General features: G+C 54.1%; 2 protein-coding genes across 4 annotated transcripts; one reads left to right on the top strand and one right to left on the bottom strand.

Annotated features, from left to right (window-relative positions):
• Positions 1–4,127: 4,127 nt before the first annotated feature.
• Tepsin (TEPSIN adaptor related protein complex 4 accessory protein) lies at positions 4,128–11,959 on the bottom strand. 3 transcript variants are annotated; one of them, XM_004655717.2, is made up of 13 exons: positions 11,899–11,959; positions 10,604–10,676; positions 10,171–10,262; positions 9,929–10,022; positions 9,490–9,557; positions 9,176–9,254; positions 8,972–9,043; positions 7,953–8,156; positions 7,485–7,659; positions 7,214–7,327; positions 7,047–7,125; positions 6,668–6,802; positions 4,128–5,630 (listed from the first exon to the last, which is right to left on the bottom strand). In XM_004655717.2, exons 1-13 carry the CDS (start codon positions 11,944–11,946, stop codon positions 5,139–5,141), a joined length of 1,725 nt encoding a protein of 574 aa, XP_004655774.2. In that variant the 5' UTR covers positions 11,947–11,959; the 3' UTR covers positions 4,128–5,138. The 3 variants fall into 3 exon arrangements, with proteins under 3 accessions (XP_004655774.2, XP_045015327.1, XP_045015328.1); XM_045159393.1 differs by lacking the exon at positions 4,128–5,630 and adding an exon at positions 6,010–6,404; XM_045159392.1 differs by lacking the exon at positions 8,972–9,043.
• Positions 11,960–12,204: 245 nt separating this feature from the next.
• Positions 12,205–15,734, top strand: Ndufaf8 (NADH:ubiquinone oxidoreductase complex assembly factor 8). Its single transcript, XM_045159112.1, has 3 exons — positions 12,205–12,349; positions 12,444–12,554; positions 14,864–15,734. The coding sequence occupies exons 1-3, from the start codon at positions 12,227–12,229 to the stop codon at positions 14,891–14,893; spliced, it is 264 nt and encodes an 87-aa protein (XP_045015047.1). The 5' UTR covers positions 12,205–12,226; the 3' UTR covers positions 14,894–15,734.
• Positions 15,735–18,488: the final 2,754 nt, after the last annotated feature.

Here is an 18,488-nt window from a genome sequence, read left to right as displayed (position 1 = left end):
CGGCCGCGCGGGCGCGAGGGCAGAGCCAGTCGTGCGGGGTCCCGGCGGCCTCGGCGCCACCTCGGCTGTCTGCGACAATGAACGCCGTCCAGCCAGGCGAGCGGCGGCAGCTAGCAACCACTCCGGCACCTCCTCCGCCGTCCGTCACACCGCCCACCTTTCCCTCGGCGCGCCGCTCGCCGATTGGCTCTCCGGTCGCCCCCTCTGCCTCTGAGGAAGCTCATTGGACAGCCAGGCTGTCCTTCAGTGAGTTCGAGCGTGGGCGGCGCAGCCGAAAGCTAGGCCGCTACGGCAGCTGGCTGCTGATAGGAGGCGGGCGGAGGGGGCGGAGCTTCGAGAGGGGCACACCGCGTGGGCGGGGCGGCGGCCCCCGTGACGCCTGCTGCTGGGACCTCTCTGGGGTGGAAGGGCCACGAGGTGGCGTTGGTGCCGCTCCTTCCCTTTCTCTCCTAACTGCTTGACGCCTCCTGAAAGTGTGTGACCGCCCACAGTCCTGTGGTCAGCGCCCGGACAGTCATGTGCTGTCCTTCTGCCCAGAAGACACCCAGCTCAGGCGCCCGCCCCGAAAAAACGTACATTCAGTAGCACACGTTTTCTACCAAATGCTGTTTTGTTTTTTTTCTTTCTCCTTCGAATAGGGTCTCACCCTGGCCTAGGGTGACCTGGAACTCATTCTGTAGCCCTGGGCTGGCCTTGATCTTAGGAAGATCCTCCTACCTCGTCCTCCTGAGTGCTGGGACCAAAGGTGTGAAGCTAGGGCTGGAGAGATGGCGTAGCGGTTAAGGCGCTTGCCTGCAAAGCCTAAGGACCTAGGTTCAATTTCCCAGTACCAATAGCAGCCAAATGCACAAGGTGGCACATGCGTCTAGAGTTCGTTTGCAGTGGCTAGAGGTCCTGGTGTGCCCAATTCTCACTTTCTGCCTCTCTCTCTCAAGTAAATAAAAATAATTTTTAAAAAGGTGTAAATCCGCCAGGCATGGTGGCACACACCTTTACTCTCAGCACTTGGGAGGCAGACGTAGGGGGATTGCCATTAGTTCGAGGCCACCCTGAGACGACATAGTGAATTCAGGTCAGCCTGAGCTAGAGCGGGACCCTACCTCGAAAAACAAACAAACAAACAAAGGTGTAAATCCGGGCTGGAGAGAAGGCTTAGCGGTTAAGCGCTTGCCTGTGAAGCCTAAGAACCCTGGCTCAAGGCTCAATTCCCCAGGACCTACATGCATCTGGAGTTTGTTTGCAGTGGCTGCAGGCCCTGACACGCCCATTCTTTCTCTCTGCCTCTCAAGTAAATTAAAAATATATATATTAAAAAGGTATAAACCCAATGCTCTTAAAATTATGTATATATTTAATATTTAGCTTTTTGTACGTGCCTGTGAAGGTCAAAGGACAACTTGGAGGGGTTTATGGGATCTCCTGTCAGTGCAGTGAACTGCCAGACTGCCAATGAAAGTCAGCAGGTGAGCTTTGGATTCTGCTGGCTTCTTCTCCCACTATCGTAAGTGGTTGGGAGCACAGATGTATGCCCCGTTTTGCATCTCATGGGCCACTTAAAATCTGGCTTTGCATGGGTCCTGGAGGATTGAACTCAGGACAGTATGCTTTGCAAGAAAGTGCCTTAACCACCGGACTATCCCCTCATCCTTGTATATATAATTTTTTTGGTGTGGTGCTGGAGAAGGAACCCAGGACTTTGCACCTACTAGGGAAGCACTCTGCCAGTTAGCTACATGTCAGCTCTTTGTTTTTGAGATCAGATTTGATACATAGCCCAGGCTGGCCTAGAACCCCATGTGTAGCCCAGAATCACCCTGATAAACTCCTGATCCTCCTGCCTCCACCTTCCCTGAACTGGAATTGCAGGCCTATGCCATGGCATCCAGCCAGCTCCTTTCTTGATTATTAAATGAAGTTTAAGGTGCGTACACAGATGCCTCTGTCCCTGGCTGTGCAGTGGTTGTTATGCCTCCACAAGAACTTGTTGGGAGCCTCTGATGAACCCTCCCACCTTCAGCTCCTGTCCTCCTGGCCTGCTACCTAGTTTCCCCATTTGCAGAATGTCACACATTGAGCTATTGTTTTTTGTCTCCTACTCCCAGTTCTGGGATTCATCCTGCCATCCTTTTGCCCATTATTCCAAGCTGTGGGCCAACATGTCACCTTATTCAAGTGACCCACCAACTCTTTTAGCTTCAAGCAATTATGAAGGATGTAGTTACATTGACTTACAGGCTTCTGTGTGAACACAGGTTTTCATTTCTATAAATACTCAGGATAGAGATTGGTGGACCAGTGGTATGTAACTGTCGAAACTGCCACCAAATTGTACTCCAAAGAAATTCCACTTTCTATTCCCATTAATACCCTCTCAAGTCCCAGTTGCTGCCTGTTCCCTCAGCACTGGAAGTCAGGGCCTTGCCTTATTCTTTTTGTCACAGTATAATCAGTGGGTGGCTGTAATACATGTAGCTTTAAGTTCCACTTCCCTAGTAAATGGTGACAAATTGTGTTCTCATCTGCCACATTTACCCACCTGTCTTCTTTGGTGGCTGGCTGTTTGTATCTTTTGCCTACTTCATAATTCACAGAATGTTTTCTAGTTTGTTTTTTTTTGAAGCAGGGTCTCACTCTTAGCTCAGACTGACCAGAAACTCACTCTGTAGCCCAGGGTGGCCCCAAACTCACAGTGATTCTCCTGAGCATCCCGAGTGCCAGGATTAAAGATGTGTTTCTCACCTGGTCTTCACACCAGTCTTCAGAGGATGTGTGACCTAGGGCTGTTTCCTCCCAGAATGCCTGTCTTCCCACTCCTGTGGCGTCCTCTTACCTTTGGTGGATTTGTTTATTCACGTGGATTGTGCTTTTTACGTTTCACATGTAGTCTGGGTGTCAATGAAGACTTCCTCCCTTACCTACTTCTGTACCATTGGTAGTTTTAAAGTTAGTGGGTCACTTTGTTTTGTGTGAAGTGTGAGACCTAGGACAAGGTTTTTTTCTTCTTGTGCATCTGGATGTCTGGTTGTCCCAATACCACTGGAAAGCCTCTGCTTCTTTAGCTCCTCTCAGTAAACGGGCAGGGTTGGCCAGACTTGCCTCGAGCTATTGTTGTTTTAAAAATGTGTGTGCACACTCTATTGCCATTGCAAATAAATGCACATCCACCTTTATTTTTTAGAGACAGAATTGGCACACCAGGACCTCACCACTGCCATCAGATTCCAGCCGCTTGTCCCACCTAGTGGGCATGTGCAACTTTGTGCTTTCCTCACCTTTGGACATCTGGCTTAAGTGGGATCTAGAGAGCTGAACATGGGTCCTTAGGTTTCACAGGCAAGCGCCTTAACCACTAAGTCATCTCTAGCCCCAGGGCATCCAGCTTTATGTAGGTGGTTGGGGAATTGAACCTGGCAGGCAAGCAGACTTTGCAAGCACCTTTAACTGCTGAGCCATCTCCCTAGCCCCCATTTCTTGTTTTTAAAACTATGTATGTATTTGTGAGGAGAAAGAGGGAGAGATGCAAATGAACTCCAGATGTATGCTCCACTTTGAGCATCCAGCTTTACATGGGTACTGACTGAGGAACTGAACTTGGGCTGGCAAGTTTTGCAAGCAAGAGCCTTTAACTGATGAGCTACCTCCCCAGCCCTGTATTTTTTTTTTTTTTTCTTCCCCGACATAGGGTCTCACTCTAGCCCAGGCCGACCTGGAATTCACTATGTAGTCTCAGGATGGCCTCAAACTCAGCAATCCTAAGCCTCAAGTGCTGGGATTAAAGATATGTACCACCATGCCCAGCCCTGTTGTTACTTGAGGCAGGGTCTCACTCTAGCCCAGGCTGACTTGAAATTCACTATGTTGTCCAGGTTGGTGACCCTACCTCAGGAGAGACATGCTGCCTCTCCAGTGAGGCTGTCTCATGTCATCACCATAATCAAGATCCAGAACATTCTCCTTGAGGTTAAACTCAAGGGCAGAAGCACTGGGGAGTTCTACCAAACACTTGAGGAAAGGCCACCTGCTCCTACTTGGGAAAGGAAGTCCTCAAAGTGTGCCCCTTACTAACGGTACCTTGACTGGAATGCACATTACAAAGCAGCAAATAAAGAACCCCGCACTGCCATAGCTTTCTGTAAACAACGGTGTTTACTGGGAAGTGTACATGCCAGCTCCCCAGGGACTTCTGAGATGTCAGGATGTGTGAGCAGACACTCCCACAGTCTGCAGGAAGCAACTGCGGCACACTGAGTGGTACAAGAGCCACAGCAGGATCCTGTGGAGACCCGACACTGGAGATGGCCATTCAGCTCGAGGGTACCAGATCCCGCAGGCCATATGCACCTCATCCGTGACCTGCCCCAAAGGCAGTGGCTCAGAGCTCTTATGGCCTTCCTGGGGAAGAATCTGCAATCAAAACCAGAACTACGAACTAAGTGGGTGTTTCCAAAGCCCAACAACGCTGGCTCTGAGGGTCAGGCAAGGAAGGCCCGTCTCAGGGGACCCTAGACCAGCAGTCGCAGCCCTGTCAGCTGCTGTAAGAGCTCAAGTCCACATCACCAGCATCTAGCAAAAGGTGCGGGTGTGGATGAGAACTGAGGTAGCGCTGGAGTCGGTCTCTCTCCTCAGGCTTCCTGGAAAGGGAGGCAGCATAGGCTGAGGGACCATGGCCAGCACCCTGCAAGAAGCACTAGCCCTGCAGATGTGTTAGAAACCTCTGCAGGTGGGTCTCCAGTCACAGGCAGACCTACAGGAGGGACTGTGTGGGTCTGGCCAGCAGGGAAAGGGGGGCCAATGTCAGAGAGCTGACTCCCTGAAGGACAGTGGCTGTGCAGACGACTCCTGAGGTACGAATCGAGCCCCATCTTCTGCATCCCCATCTTGGTCTTGGCTGTTCTGTGCACTGATGGGCTCTGTGCCACTCAGTGACTATTCTAACAGCTGGGAGGACCACCTGGAGTTCACCTGCCTTGGGGGATGCTATACTGTGGCCATGATGGGGGAAGGGAAAAGGGGCTGACTGCAGACACCCAAGGAGAACCACTTGGGCACGGGGACTGTAGGCACAGGGATTGCAAGACCATGGGGTCCTAGGAGCCTCCAGCTGAGAACAATGGGACTCTCCAGCTGGGCTCACACAGTCATGCATTTAAAAACTCAAATACTGATGGCTCTGAGCCTGAAGGCTCTGTGGCCATCCCCTGCATCCCTGACTGACAGATCTGGGGGTCTGGGCAGGGTGTGCGGGGGCAGGCCACCAGCTCCATGCCAGCAAACAAGGAGTTGGGGCTCCATGGACACCTGCTTGAGCCACGCTTTGGGGTGTTCTTGCTCTCTGAGTTCTCTTCAGGTCCTGGTCCTTGTTTGCTGGAACTTGTCCATCTGGTCTTGGCCCAACTAGTGTCCCCCAGGATGGGAAGGGGGCACGCATCCAGAGATGGGGTTGGTGAGGGGCTCCTGGGTAAGACTGGGACGGCACTCAGGGGCTGGAGGAAGACCTGTCCTCCAGGGGGAGGCACAGGGCCGGTCAGCAAATCAGATGAACCCAGGAGAGCAGCTGCAGGGCTTGGCTGGGCACGGGGCCTAGGGGCTGGGGGCTGCTCCCCACAGGAGGCTTCAAAGTGTCTAAGGATCTGGAGAAAAAGAGGAAGTAGTGAGACCCTGCTTAATTTTGGAAAAAGTGGGATGACAAGGCCTGTGCTCAAGTACCCTCTTCACTCCACTGCCCAGAAGGCAGGGCAAGCTTGGGCAGCACCTTGCTGTCATCTGCTACTGGACTTTTGCTGTTAAAATATCAGAGCAGGCTAGAGAGATGGCTGAGTGGTTAAGGCATTTGTATAGCCAAAGGATCCCGGTTCAACTCTCCAAGACCCACGTAAGCCAGATGCACAAGGGGGCACAAGCATCTGGAGTTTGTTTGCAGTGGCTGGAGGCCCTGGCGTGCCCATTCTCTCTCTCCCCTCCTTTCTCTCTCTCAAATAAACAACACACAAAAAAAAATGTTAGACCACATGGCTAACAGCATCATGAGGATGGACATTTCCATTCTCAGAATCTTTTGGGTTCACCAAGGGAGTTGAGGTTCACCAAGAGATCATCTGGTCACTCCAGCTGCTGGACACATGTTCCTGTGATATCACCCCAGGCTTAACTGGGTGCTGTGACCCAAGAGTGAGTTACAGGTGAAGTCAGTAGGTGACTAACTGCAGACAGATGGCCTGGACTGGTGACTGAGGAGATGACACAGATAAAAAGGAAGTGAGAAGCTGGGGATGCCATGGGAAGGTCTGAGGGAGAGTGCAGGCAGCCCGTAGAGCACTGGGGCAAAACGATGCAGATGACAAAGACCCATCTGGCTCCCCTGGAGCTGAGTCATGGGGTGGAGAACAGCAGCCAAGGAAGGCATCCTGGAGGAAGTAAGGGTGTGCCAGGACCCAAGATGGGGAGTCATCCAAAGGGGAGGAATGGGCTGGGCATCCAGGAAGGGGGAGAGGCCAAGACACCTACAATTCAAGGCTCAGGAGAGATGGATCCCAATGCTGTGGGCACTGCCCCTGGGTAGGGCTGAGGGAGCATGCCTGACAAGAGCTGAGGTGGGCTAGCTGGGGACGACCACCAGGGTGGGAGTGCTGAAATGGCCTCTGCTGTTCCCCAGGGACCCACTGCCCACCTTGGTGGCCTTGCTGGTCACAGGCCCAGGGCTGCCCACACTGAGCTCCTGTAGCCGCTGCCGGGAGAGAAGGAGGATGCGTTCCTGTGGCAGAAGGTCAGCGCCCCCAAGGCCAGCAATGGCACAGAGTGCCCTCTGTGGGGGGAAGACGAGGATCAGCTCCCCACACTGCTCCTCGCCCAGGACAGGGAGTCCTAAGGAGGCCTGTCTGCAGCCTCTCCCTACCCCGGCACCCAGATGGCACCAACAGAGACCTGCCCTCACCCATCCCCAGGGCGACCCCCAATCAGCTAGGGTCTGTGCCCTGCTGCCTTATATGCTTAACCCCCAGGGAACTTGCCCATGAGTGCATGCCCGGTGGGCAAGCGCCTGCTCTCACCATCTGTTCACACTCGCTGGTGGTGCCCAGCTGGCGGAGAAGCAGCTCCAGCACAGCCTCGCAGTTGAGCAGTCCACACCTGTGCAGGGAGGGACACACGGGTGGAGCTGGAGATGGCCACAGGCCACCCCTCCTCCCTTGGGGGCATGTGTAAGCAGATGGCTCACTCTTTGACAAAGTGCTGGGTCTCCTCGCGGCTCAGGAAGGCACGTGGCCCCTGTGTCACAGACATTACCAAGTTCAGCTCCTGCTGGCAGTCACTCGGGGTCACAGCCTCAGCCCTGACAGAAACACAAAGGCACAACCAAGTCAGGGCAGTAATGGCACTGGTGGATACAGGGGTCAGCACCCCGTCCGCTCCTGCACGAGGGCAAGGCCTAGAGGGAAGGGAACCTGCTCACTTCAACTCTGGGAGGGAAGACCACGCGTTTCACACACCTTTCTGCCAGGTCACCTGGATCCCGGCTGGCTCCTGAGTGGCTGTCACTGCCAGACCGACTTCCCGAGTCTGAGACTTTGCTCAAGTCACTGGTGTGGGAGGAATTCTGGGAGTTGGGGCTGAAATCCAGTTCATCCCAGCCTCCTCCAGCCTGCCCAGGACGATGCCTTACAGCTGGAAACGATGAGGAATGGCAGGCAGGGCTCTCAAGCTTCAAGTGATCCTCATGCCACCTCCCTGGGAACCCTGGACCAGGGACTGTGTCTTGAGCTGAGGATTGGGCAGCCACCTGCGCAGGGGCTCCAGAAACTCCAGGCATCGGGGATGACAGGTATGTGCTTTGTGTATGTGCCCTGGGCTGGGGCTTGAGCCTCCTGCCATTCAAGGCAGCAACATTTGTCTCCATACCCATAAGCCCACCATATACGGTAGCAAGTGACCCAGACTCCCAAGGGCAGCCTCCATACCTCTGGATCCCAAGATGGCCCCAGGGAGCAGGTTGCCAGGGACAGGGTATGTGTGGTTAGCTGAAGGTGTCACGGCAGGCTGGTAGGTGTCGCCTCTTGGCATAGGCTCTCGGGTACTGGGATTCTCGGGCCCGGGGCGCACAACATTGGCCACTGCTGCTGCAGCTCTCTGGATGGTGGAGAGGAATGCCTCACCCGCAGAGCCTGCTCCCCAGAGGAGGTGACATCAGAGCTCAGGGGCAGGGGTGACAGAGTGCCCAGGCTCCCCTCCCCCATTCTCCAGGGTTCCTTCCTACTCAGGGCTGGGAGGTGGCGACCTGTGCTGAAGAGACAGTGCCGAAGGCTCTTGGTGGAACCCCAGACCTTCTGAAAGCTTCCTAGCATATCTCATGGTAGCAACTCTCAGGCCCAATGGTTCTGGACATTCAGCTTACAACAGCTCAGGTCAAGAGGCATTCTAGGTGATTGCCCCAGGAAATGGAAAAGTCCTTGACCCTGCCTTCACTCAAGGGACACGAAGCCCAGCATCCTTTGCTATGAGCTTTCTGCATAAGACTCCCAGAGCTACAAAGAGAGTGGTCTGTTATGGTCTAACAACACGCAGATGCACACAGCTAACATCGACCCCAAGGAGACAGCGGAGGCTTCTTGGCTTCTGCTGCAGGCTCTTGTGCTCCAATAAACAGGCCTTGAGTGTCCTGATGGCACAAGTGTCTACACATGCTGTTCCCACCTGTCACAACTCACACAAATGACCACTCTAAGTCCCATGACGGTCAGAACCATGCCCTCAGCCCCTGCAGGTGGGTGGATGTCTGTGACACTGCCAGCGGGGCCACACCACTCTTGCCTGTCCACAGAGCAGACCTAGCCACAGCTTCCCTGCTCCTCTTAGTTGGGCAAAGAAATAAGATGGGAACACCAGGAAGAGATGAGTCCACATGGGGACGATGAGGAGGACAGCTAGTGCAGGGACAGTGAGAATCAGCGCCAATCCTTCCACAGCCCTTTCCCCTTACCTGCCCTGCCTGGTTCCTTACTGTAGCCAAAGCCCTGGAGGGTACTGTGAGGCCTGGCCTGGGCACCCATGCCTAGGGGAAGACACTGGCATCAGGACAGGCCATCCCTCCTCCAGCCTCACCCTCTCAAACACAGACACCAAGACAGTCCTGGGAGGGACAACCACCAATGGCAAGCTGGATGTGGCCATCAGGGTAGCATACCTGCTGGAGGCAAGGCCTGGGGTGGCTGGGAGGGAGTCAGAGGCAACACAGCATCAGAGAACAAGGTGCTACCCAGGTCCTAAACAAGGAGGCAGGTGCTGAGAGTCCCACTTGGGTCTGCTGGCCTGCCCCATCCCTGTCAAGTCAGCTCTGTCTCAGACATTTCCCCAGAGCTGCCTAGCCAGACACAGGAGCTGTGGCCCAGCAGCAAGAAGTGCAGCTGAGCGTCCTGTGTGGCAGGAGACCAACAAACATCCTGCAGACATCTGTCCTGCCACTCTGTGGCCTGGGTAGTGACCAGGTCCAGGGCTCACCTGGGCAGCGACCCGCACTTTCTGGTACAAGCTGTTCCCATGGAGAGGGTCCGGGGGCCCCGCAAAAGCTGTCAGATAGAAGACAGATGATGGCAGGGCTGAGCCTGGGCACTGCTAACCACATACATGGCCAGCTTTAAGGCCCATTCCGAACAGGTACCATGCTTCTAGATACCCTGGTCCCTTACTCAGGACTTTGAGCAGACCTTCAGCTCCCCCTTTCACTTCTCACAGCAGTGAGTCATCATCCCCCTCCACAGCAACCACTGTGACCCCCAGAGTGCACCACATTTCCCAGCTTCAGCCTGTGCCAAGCTCTGCCTGATCCTTTCAGGGCTAAGAGCTGCTCCTCAGAGAACCTTTGGGCAGGTGCCTCCAACACAGACAATTTCCTTTTACTCCCCATACCACTTGAGGTCCAGCCTTTTCCTCAGTGCACCTGTGGCTTCCTGGATGAGGGCAGAGTTTTGTCGGAGGATGAGCAGGAAGGAGGAGGAGCCATGGCTGCACAGGTACAGCAAGATCTTCAGCACCTGGGGAGTGGACAGGTCCGCGGGGCAGGCTGCTCAGGACTGCTGGGGGCCCTCCCCTCAGCCTGGCCTGCTGCTTGCCACCCACAGACTCAGGACTGCTGAGCCCCTCCCCTCAGCCTGGCCTGCTGCTTGCCACTCACAGACTCACCTTGAGCTTCACGTGCCCGGAACTGCTGTCCAAGCGGCTCAGCAGATATTCCAGCAGGCACTGGCTGCTGCCCAGCGACTCGTGGGAGATTTCTGAGACACACTTGGGTTAGGGAAGGAGCAAGCCAACACAGGCCATAATAGAACATGTTGGCTGCTCAAAGAAACTTGCCCTCCTACAGCTACCAGCCTTCTTAGGTCACACTCCCTGCCAGCCACCACCTTGGTTTCAGGAGCACTGAGGCTTTTAGGACACCTGAGCTTTGTGTCACCCGCAGTGCAGCTTTCAGGCCTGCCTCCATTACCTCACAACTAGTCAAAAGGAACTGTGGGTGCCCCTGGGGTAGCAGGAGAGCCTCCTCCAGTAACTTTCCTGCTGTGCCAGCTCCTGCTGTCTACTGTCCCCTCTGCACAGGAACACCAGGGAAGGATACTGGCAATCTCTTCAAACAGGTAGCCCGGGCAGGGGGTATCATCATCTGAAGTCCCCTTCAGGAGAATGGGGAGCTGCAGGGAAACAAGGGGAGTTACTATCTTACACAGGGTGGGCCTCAGTCACCAAAGGTAATGGAATCCACCCTGGTGCTCCCCAGGGCTAAGCTGGCTGGGAGAAGACAAGGAGGGGCCGGGATCATTCTGTAGGCCACAGCGGGCCTGAAGAAGGGACCACTCTGGGATGAGGAGCCCCAAAGACGAGGAAAGTCACTGAGGACTCTTCCTAGGTCAAGATGCGGTGCAGCCTTATTGGTAGACATGTGCAGTATCTGCAGGTGCTTTCAATATAGCTTCTGACTGACTAGCAAGCCCAGGGCTTCTCACACAGGATGGCCGGAGTTCCAGCTCTCCTGGGCACAGCTTCACTGACTCCATCACTCCTTAAGAACGGCTAATGTGAGTTCTATGTGCATGCCTTACCTGGTTGGAGTCTGGAAACATCTATTCTCACATTAGTCCGTATCTGGACAGAATGGTTCAGGGGTTCAGGAACATTTAATAGAAGCTTTTTTGGTTTATTTTTAAGTAGTGTTGGGGATCAAACCCAAAGGCTTTGTGGACACGAGATAAGCACTGTATCCCTGATCCACATCCCCAGCCCGAAGGGTTCAGGAATAAAGTGACAAGGATGCTGACCCTGCCTGGTACAGCACACAGCTATCTAGTGTCGTGACTGCACGTAAATACATGCACCTCCTGGTGACAAGAGGCTGAAGGCACGTGACTCATAGCATCACCACGCCATTTGTCCAAGTGCCTAGAAAGTGAGCTGGAGGGAGGGAGGGACCTGGAGTGGGCTCTTGCACAGGTAGAGCTTGGCACATAAGGAAGCTCCTGAACAGGAGATTGACCTGCTGGCACGGCTTCTAGTAGTCTAAGGCCGGTCCCTGGAGTCACCCAGTGACCTCGAGCTCAAGTCGGAAAGCTCAGGCAGTCGTACAGCTTGCTTTGGTTAACAGAGAACAACAGGCCCCGACCGCTCTAGCTTCCAGCCATGGGCTTCCGGCTGCCTCGCGTCCTCTGGGGAGGTGTGTCTCCTGGACCTGAAGCTTTCCTCCGAAACTAGCCTTGGGGGGCGCGGCCTGGGGACCCCGGTCCACAGGAGGCTGCCGGCCGCCTCTTAGCTCATTCTCGGAGCGGGGTCGCCCCCTCTCAGCTACTGCTGGATAGTCCACTTCCGTCTCTAGTGAAGTCCCCGGGCTGGGCCGGGCCCGGCCAGGCCAGCCTCACTCACCCGGTGAAGGAAGCTCAGGCGGTCTCGTAGCGGCGGCCCGGCCGCCATGGTCCAGGTCCCTTCCCGGCCTGCCCCGCTTCCGCCAGGCTGAGGCTCTCCAATCATAACGCGGCTCTGGCTCCGCAGGCCAATCGCCTCTGAGAGGCGGTCCCAAAGGTCGGCTTCAAGAGCTGTTTTAGTCTGAACCAATCCTAGGTCCCAACTAGTGATAGACAAGGAAGGAGACCAATGACCGAAGCACAAGCTGGCGACCCTGGCCAACCAGGAAAGACTATGGGCGGAAGTGCTGCTGTTCAGGAATTCGACGCCGGAAAAGGAAGACTCCGAGATGGCGGCGCCCGCAGGTCTCCGGCCTAGACCAACGCTCATGTCCGCTCACGGAGCAGTGTGGGGGCGCGTGCGGAGTCGCCTCCGCGCCTTCCCCGAGCGCCTGGCGGCCTGCGGGGCGGAGGTAGGGACAGAGCTGGCACAGGGGCGGTGGACCCGGGGAGGGGGAAGTCGGCGGCCGTGGTCAGACCCCGCGATCCCCCCCTGTCCACTTGCAGGCCGCGGCGTACGGCAGGTGCGTGCAGGCCTCCACGGCCCCGGGCGGCCACCTGCGGAAGGACCTCTGCGCGCCGGAGTTCGAGGCCCTGAGGAGCTGCTTCGCCGCCGCGGTAAGTGGGCACGGCTCCGGCCCTGCTCTTGCCCCCCCAGGGCCGTCCCTTTCATGTTGGTTCGGGGCGATTCTGCCGCTCCGCCTCTTTCCTGCGTGTAAGCTGAGCCACCCGCCAACCTCAGGAAGGACCGACGACGTGTGAATTGTCAGTGGACCGCTCCCAGAACTACCTGTATAATGTGGCAGGGCCGGTCTAGACACCCCACCACCACCCCGGGAGTAAAGGAAATGCGCAGACCATGACGGCTGAGTCTATGCAGCTTGCTGGCCCTCATCCGAGCACGACCTGGCCTTGTCCTACCTCTACTTCTAACCCCTCCACCTTTAAGTCCTAGCCTTGGTGGCCCGGTTGCTGTCAGTTGCTGGGCCGATAACAGTCTTGTGATGGCCACATACAAATGGGAAAAACCTGCAGCATTGTGTTGCTATCTTCATAAAAACCCTGAACTGGAGAGATGGCCTAGCTGTTAAGACAATTGCCTGTAAAGCTAAAGGATCCAGGTTTGATTCCCCAGGATCCACGTAAGCCAGATGCATGAGGTAGTGCACGTGTCTGGAGTTTGTTGGCAGAGGCTGAAGGCCCTGGTGCGTCCATTCTGTCTCTTTCGATGTTTCCTTCTCTCTCAAATAAGTAATACAATTTAAGAAAGTAGGAAGCTGGTGGAGCAGGCCACGGTGAAGGTGCCACCTGCTGATGTGGCTTTGGGCCAAGACAGGGGTCTTGGTCATTCATTCTAGGTTGTGTTCCCAAAGTGTCAACACTACTGGCCTTTGCTGTAGGCAACCCTGATTCAGTAGGTGGGAGGGGGGGTTCATGATGTCAGTGATTGGTTACTGGGAGATCCTAATGCAGAGAGCTGGATACTCTCAAGAAAAGGTGGTTGTGTAATGGTGCTAGAGGTCCAGGAAAGTCCTTGAACCCCAAACCCTAACATTTCTAATTTTAGCCAAAGGATTGAATACAAAAGACTGAGAAGGATAATTACTAAATTATATTTGTTGAAGGAAGTACAGAGCCAAGGAAAGACACCCATGTGGCTAGATAGCCCATGTGGAGGGCCTGGGGAAAAAAAGCATTGGAAAGTTCAAGGAGTTCCTGTCATGTGGGGAACTGGAGGGGATAAAGGAGCCTATGTGAAGAGTAAGGGCTAGGGGACCCTCCCCAGCCAGCCCAGGCCCAGCTGAGGGAAAAAACTCACCCACAGCTGGAAGTTTCTAAGTGATCAGACTGCCCTCCCCTTGCAAAGGTATTTATGACCTTAGGGTGGTGGGCTGTCTTCCGGGTCAGATGAACCAGAGGGACAGCTAGCTGGTTAGGGCTAGGGGCTGTCTCAGGAAGAGGTTAGCCCTGACACCAAGTTCCAGGGGCTGAACTTGACCAACCACATGTTTAAATCTTATGAAAGACCTTCTTCCCAAGAGGGGTCCTGGTTGTTTGTGGGAAAACAGGTCTGGGGGAACTAGGCAAGAAATAAGTCAGATCATCTTTGATTTCTAGCAAGTGCAAATTTTCCTACATTTTTGAGTCCAGTCACCCTAACTCTACTCCTTTCTCAGTTGGATGGGACCCAGAAGCGTTCAGTGAACTGGAAGCACGTTCCTGAAGCTTTAGGGTTGCCCTAGGCAGAATGGGCAGCATTTAGAAGAACTAAGACCTTCCTTGAAGTTGTTATAGACCAGTCCTGTCCCATCTAGAGGTGGGTCACTCATCTGGTAGTGCACTTCCCAGTTGCGGGCCTCCCTGAGGGTAAAGGAACCCAGATAAGCCTTCACTTTTTTTATACATAACTTTTTAAAAACTATTTTTATTTGCAAGAGAGAATATGAATATGGGCATACCAGGGCCTCTAGTTGTGGTAAATGAACTCCACGTGCATGCACCACGTGTGCATCTGGCTTATGTGGGTCTTGGGGAATCGAACCTGGGTACTTTGGCTTTGTAGGCAAGCTCCTTAACTGCTAAGCCGTCTCTTGAGGCCAAGCCTTCACTTCTAGTATGCATGTATTTCTGCTTTTCTGCCACTCTTTCTGTGGCTGAGATGGCTTGTTGTTGGCCCCATCTCTCCTACATGCTTGCCTGATCATATTAAAGCATCCCACTGTGGTCCTTGCCTGTTCCTGCCCAGCATAGAACTTCTGCTTGTTTATAGGAGCTAGGCTTTGTCTTTGTGACAAAGCTGAGATGGGGACCCCCCCCTCACAAATGACCACCCAAATTATCTGTAAGATATTTTGGAGAATGTGACATTTTCTTTTATAAACCTAGCTTGCAAATAAGTCATTCAGACAAAGCACTTTTTCTTTCAGGCCAAGAAGCCCCTGACGGGAGGCTCCTAGGAAGGAATGAACTCTGGTCCTCACATCTACCAATGCCATGGGCACAGACACGTGTCTTGATGGCATGCATGGGACTTTCAGGGCAGAAAGGAGGTGTGTGCAGCCAAGTTCCTGGGTGCTCTGAGTGTTTCTTCTTGGGTTAAACCTTGGGCAAGTTGGAAATGTGCTCCAATTTCGTAAAGATCTGGATTAGATTAAGATGTGACAACCCATGATGAAGGGTATTACATCCCGCTGTCCCAGGCTTCCTGAAAATAAGCACATTGTAATGATCCAGCCTCTCCCCTCATCCCCCCCATGGAAATCTGCCACAGGATCCCCATCTAAGACAGTTCTCAAAAGTATTTAGCCCAAGTAATGTGCCACAGCCCTGGACCTCACCACACACACCAAAGGTGGAAGCCCGGGTGCAGGGAATCCCTGCAGAGTCCTGGGCTCAGGCAGAGGTGAAAGCAAGTGCCCAGACCTCCATGGGGCTCCACTTAGGACACCAACTTTATGTAGCCCCTCCCTTGAGGAGACAGCCACCCCTGTAGCCTCTAATTACACCAAAGCTTGGCATCATCACTGAAGGCTCCTGGTCTTGTTTCCTATCTCTGTCACAGGGTTAGCTAAAGCCTTTTTGTAAAAGCATTTTTATTAATTTGAGAGAATGGTCTCTTTCCACTGCAAACCCAAATGCATAAGCCCACCACTTTGTGCACCTGGCTTTATGTGGGTACTGGAGAATCGAACCTGGGCCAACTAGCTTTGCAAGCACCTTTAACTGCTGAGCCATCATCTCCCAGCAGCCCCCACCCCATGTGTCTGTATGAATAAAGTAGCATGAACAATAACAAGGGAAGGTAGCCTTGGGGATTCTGCATTGCCTGGGCGCCACCTGCTGGAAGACATGGAAACTATTCAGTCCCATGTCTACTGGGCTTGGAGGTCATGCTGTCCTTGGCAGGTCTGCCCCTGTCTGGGAGCCCCAGTGCCAGGAATACTGGCAGGACCAAGGGCTCTTGAGCAATGCACAGTGTTGAAATCTGCACTTCCACATGGCACCCTATTGCTACTCTGGAACTGGCCTGTCTGATAGATGCCAGGAGTCTATCTCTAGACATGGCCTCCAGGACAGTGCAGGAGCTAGCAGAGTTGAAGCAGCTAGAATCTGTCCTGTTGGGCAGGTGATATCAGGTTTTATGGCCCAGAACATGCAGGTGTGACTCTAGACTGAGCCACTGAGGCCCATCTCCTGCTGCCTCCAGGGTGACGGGTGGGGGATTCCTAGGAATGACTGGACATCCTCCCCACGTCATAGGCATTGCCTGCTCAGTGTGCCTTTCTCCACTTGCAAAGCTTGCAACCCAGGACTGAGCCTCACATAGGGACTTCTTTTTCCTAACCACCATATCCTTAAGTCCTCTGACAGCTCACTGGCCAGAGCGCATTCTCCTTGAAAGCTTCCAAATCTGGGTCCCATTAGTCAGCACCCCCCCCCACACACCTGTCTAGTAAAGTGATCTCTTCTGAGGTCTCTTCATCCTCCGCCACAAGACGGCAGGCAGATCCTCTGTGTGGCCCACCTACTGGCTCAGTGCTCAGCTTTCATACCTCCTCGCCCTTCCAGCTGCTGTACTTGGGCTTGTGTTGAAGACTTGGTCTAGCAGGTGGTTCTGTTTTGGGAGGTTCTTGGATCTTTTGGATGTAGATCACTGGGAGCATGCTTTTGAAGGTTATGCCTGGTCTCCAGTTCCTTTCCTGACAGGAAGAAAGCTCTGCCTCTTGCTCCCAATGCCATGATGCCCTGCCCAAACACCCATGGTGCTGAAACCAAGCAGAACAAATCTCAAGATGTTTGCAGGTACTTTAGCCCCTCCCCCAACTTCCTTCTCCAATTCTAGGTACCTGCCCTGCTGTCCTCCGCCCTCCAAACGCCTCAGTCTCTGAACTGCATTCACTGATGAGGGCTCAGCAGCTGCTATCCATCACAGTAGGGACGGTTTCTGCAGCTGTCACCCCGCACAGGCTGTAACTGCTTGGAGTATGCTGTCCCAGGCCACAACAAAATGCTGGGGGATTTACAAAGGATAGTCTCATGAGGCTCCTCCTCCTGTACCCCCACCAGGCAAGAGAACACAGGGCCTGAGCACAACCTAAACATCTTGCAAGGCCCATGATCCCACCAACAAGGGCAGCACCCTTGTATTCTAAGCACTTAAAGGCCTTCTGTTGGCCCTGGAGGAAATCATTACTTTGAGAGCCAAGCCACACTGTACTCCTGCCCTGCTTTGCTGTGCACCCAGCCAAGCACATACCACTGACCTGGTGGCACTGTCCCCAAATGCATCTGTTCTACAGCAGATCCCTCATAGGCAGGTGCTTCACCCCAGTAGCCCACACCTACCAAAGACAGCAGGCAGCTCACCGGTGGCCCAGCCTGTAGTGCTGGTCAGGACCACCAGGCAACACAGGACCCAGACAGGGGTGCCATCTGTGCTCTGACCCCTCTGCAGTCAGTAAAAAGCCCCAGGCAGCGGGCCATATTGCTTGTTGGGAAAGAAATTTCTCTCCTCATCCAAAGGACTACTGACTGGGAGGGAAAGTGACGGTGTTACTAGTACAGGAGCACTGCTGGGAGGGCTTGCCTGCTCCAGGGTCAGGTTCTTAGACCAAGGCGGAGCCGTGTGGCCTCCAGAAGGAAGACTAGGTCAAGGGGAGGCATTCAGGAATATCAAGCTGTGTGAAAACCCTACTCCAGGCAAGGTGACAAATGAGTTCCTATCTCAGGATGGCCAGATGGCACCTTACCACCAAGCAATGCTTATTTGGAACTGTTTTTAGTCAAGGAAGGACAGACAGGAGGCAATCTGAGACCTGCCCTTCACTGAGTATCTCCTGCATGAGCTGGACCCAGCTTCTGGGCAGGAGTCATAGCTGGCATTGTGGAATTTTCACTGCTTTTATTCATTTGCTAAGTCTTATTCTTCCTTGTTTTGTTTTTCGAGGTAGGGTCTCACTGTAGCCCAGGTTGACCTGGAATTCACTGTGTAGTCTCAGGTGGCCTCAAATTCATGGCGATCCTCCTACCTCTGCCTCTCAAGTGCTGGGATTAAAGGTGTGTCCCACCACACCTGGCTTCATTCACTAGTCTTCAAGCTGCCCAATGGCATCATTTAAGACATTGCAATTAAGCAAAACAGAGGCTGGTAGAGCACATACTAGGCTCCTAGTCCATCTAGGCCCTCTGTGGTGAGGCTTGAGGCAACTCGCACAGGACCATCCAGGCTCTTCTCCCTTCTGTCCCTAAATCTCACAAGTGCCTCTAGGTCAGGGGATGTCAAAACAGAGCATGCCCATGTCTGCTAAGAGCTGGCACAATCATGCCATCTTTCCCTAACTCTTACGGAGCCACACTGGCCACACCGGGGGAGGGGGTTAGCCTAACCGGCTAGTCTCAGGCCCATGTGGATGCGTCATCCTACTAAGCTACAGGTGGGGGCTTGTCCTGGCAGCAGGCTGGTACAGCCACTGCCCCCACAGGGGTCAGCAAGACCCAGAGCACCAGTCTTTCTGTAGGGTCTCCACCTGCACTTGCATACTCTGAGCCCAG

The sequence above is a fragment of the Jaculus jaculus genome, chromosome 9 (assembly GCF_020740685.1).
Source record: "Jaculus jaculus isolate mJacJac1 chromosome 9, mJacJac1.mat.Y.cur, whole genome shotgun sequence".
NCBI lineage: Eukaryota > Metazoa > Chordata > Mammalia > Rodentia > Dipodidae > Jaculus > Jaculus jaculus.
This window is presented reverse-complemented; position numbering and strand designations above follow the sequence as displayed.

Bases quoted from the DNA above. Each gene is read 5' to 3' on its own strand.
- Ndufaf8 (XM_045159112.1), top strand. From the start codon at position 12,227: ATGGCGGCGCCCGCAGGTCTCCGGCCTAGACCAACGCTCATGTCCGCT. The intron at 12,350-12,443 runs GTAGGGACAGAG...GTCCACTTGCAG, and splicing joins TGGCGGCCTGCGGGGCGGAG to GCCGCGGCGTACGGCAGGTG. The intron at 12,555-14,863 runs GTAAGTGGGCAC...TTTTTCTTTCAG, and splicing joins GGAGCTGCTTCGCCGCCGCG to GCCAAGAAGCCCCTGACGGG.
- Tepsin (XM_004655717.2), bottom strand. From the start codon at position 11,946: ATGGCGGCCGGGCCGCCGCTACGAGACCGCCTGAGCTTCCTTCACCGG. The intron at 9,558-9,928 runs GTGCACTGAGGA...TCTATCTGACAG, and splicing joins CCTCATCCAGGAAGCCACAG to CTTTTGCGGGGCCCCCGGAC. The intron at 7,328-7,484 runs GTGTGTGAAACG...TGTTTCTGTCAG, and splicing joins CCAGGTGACCTGGCAGAAAG to GGCTGAGGCTGTGACCCCGA.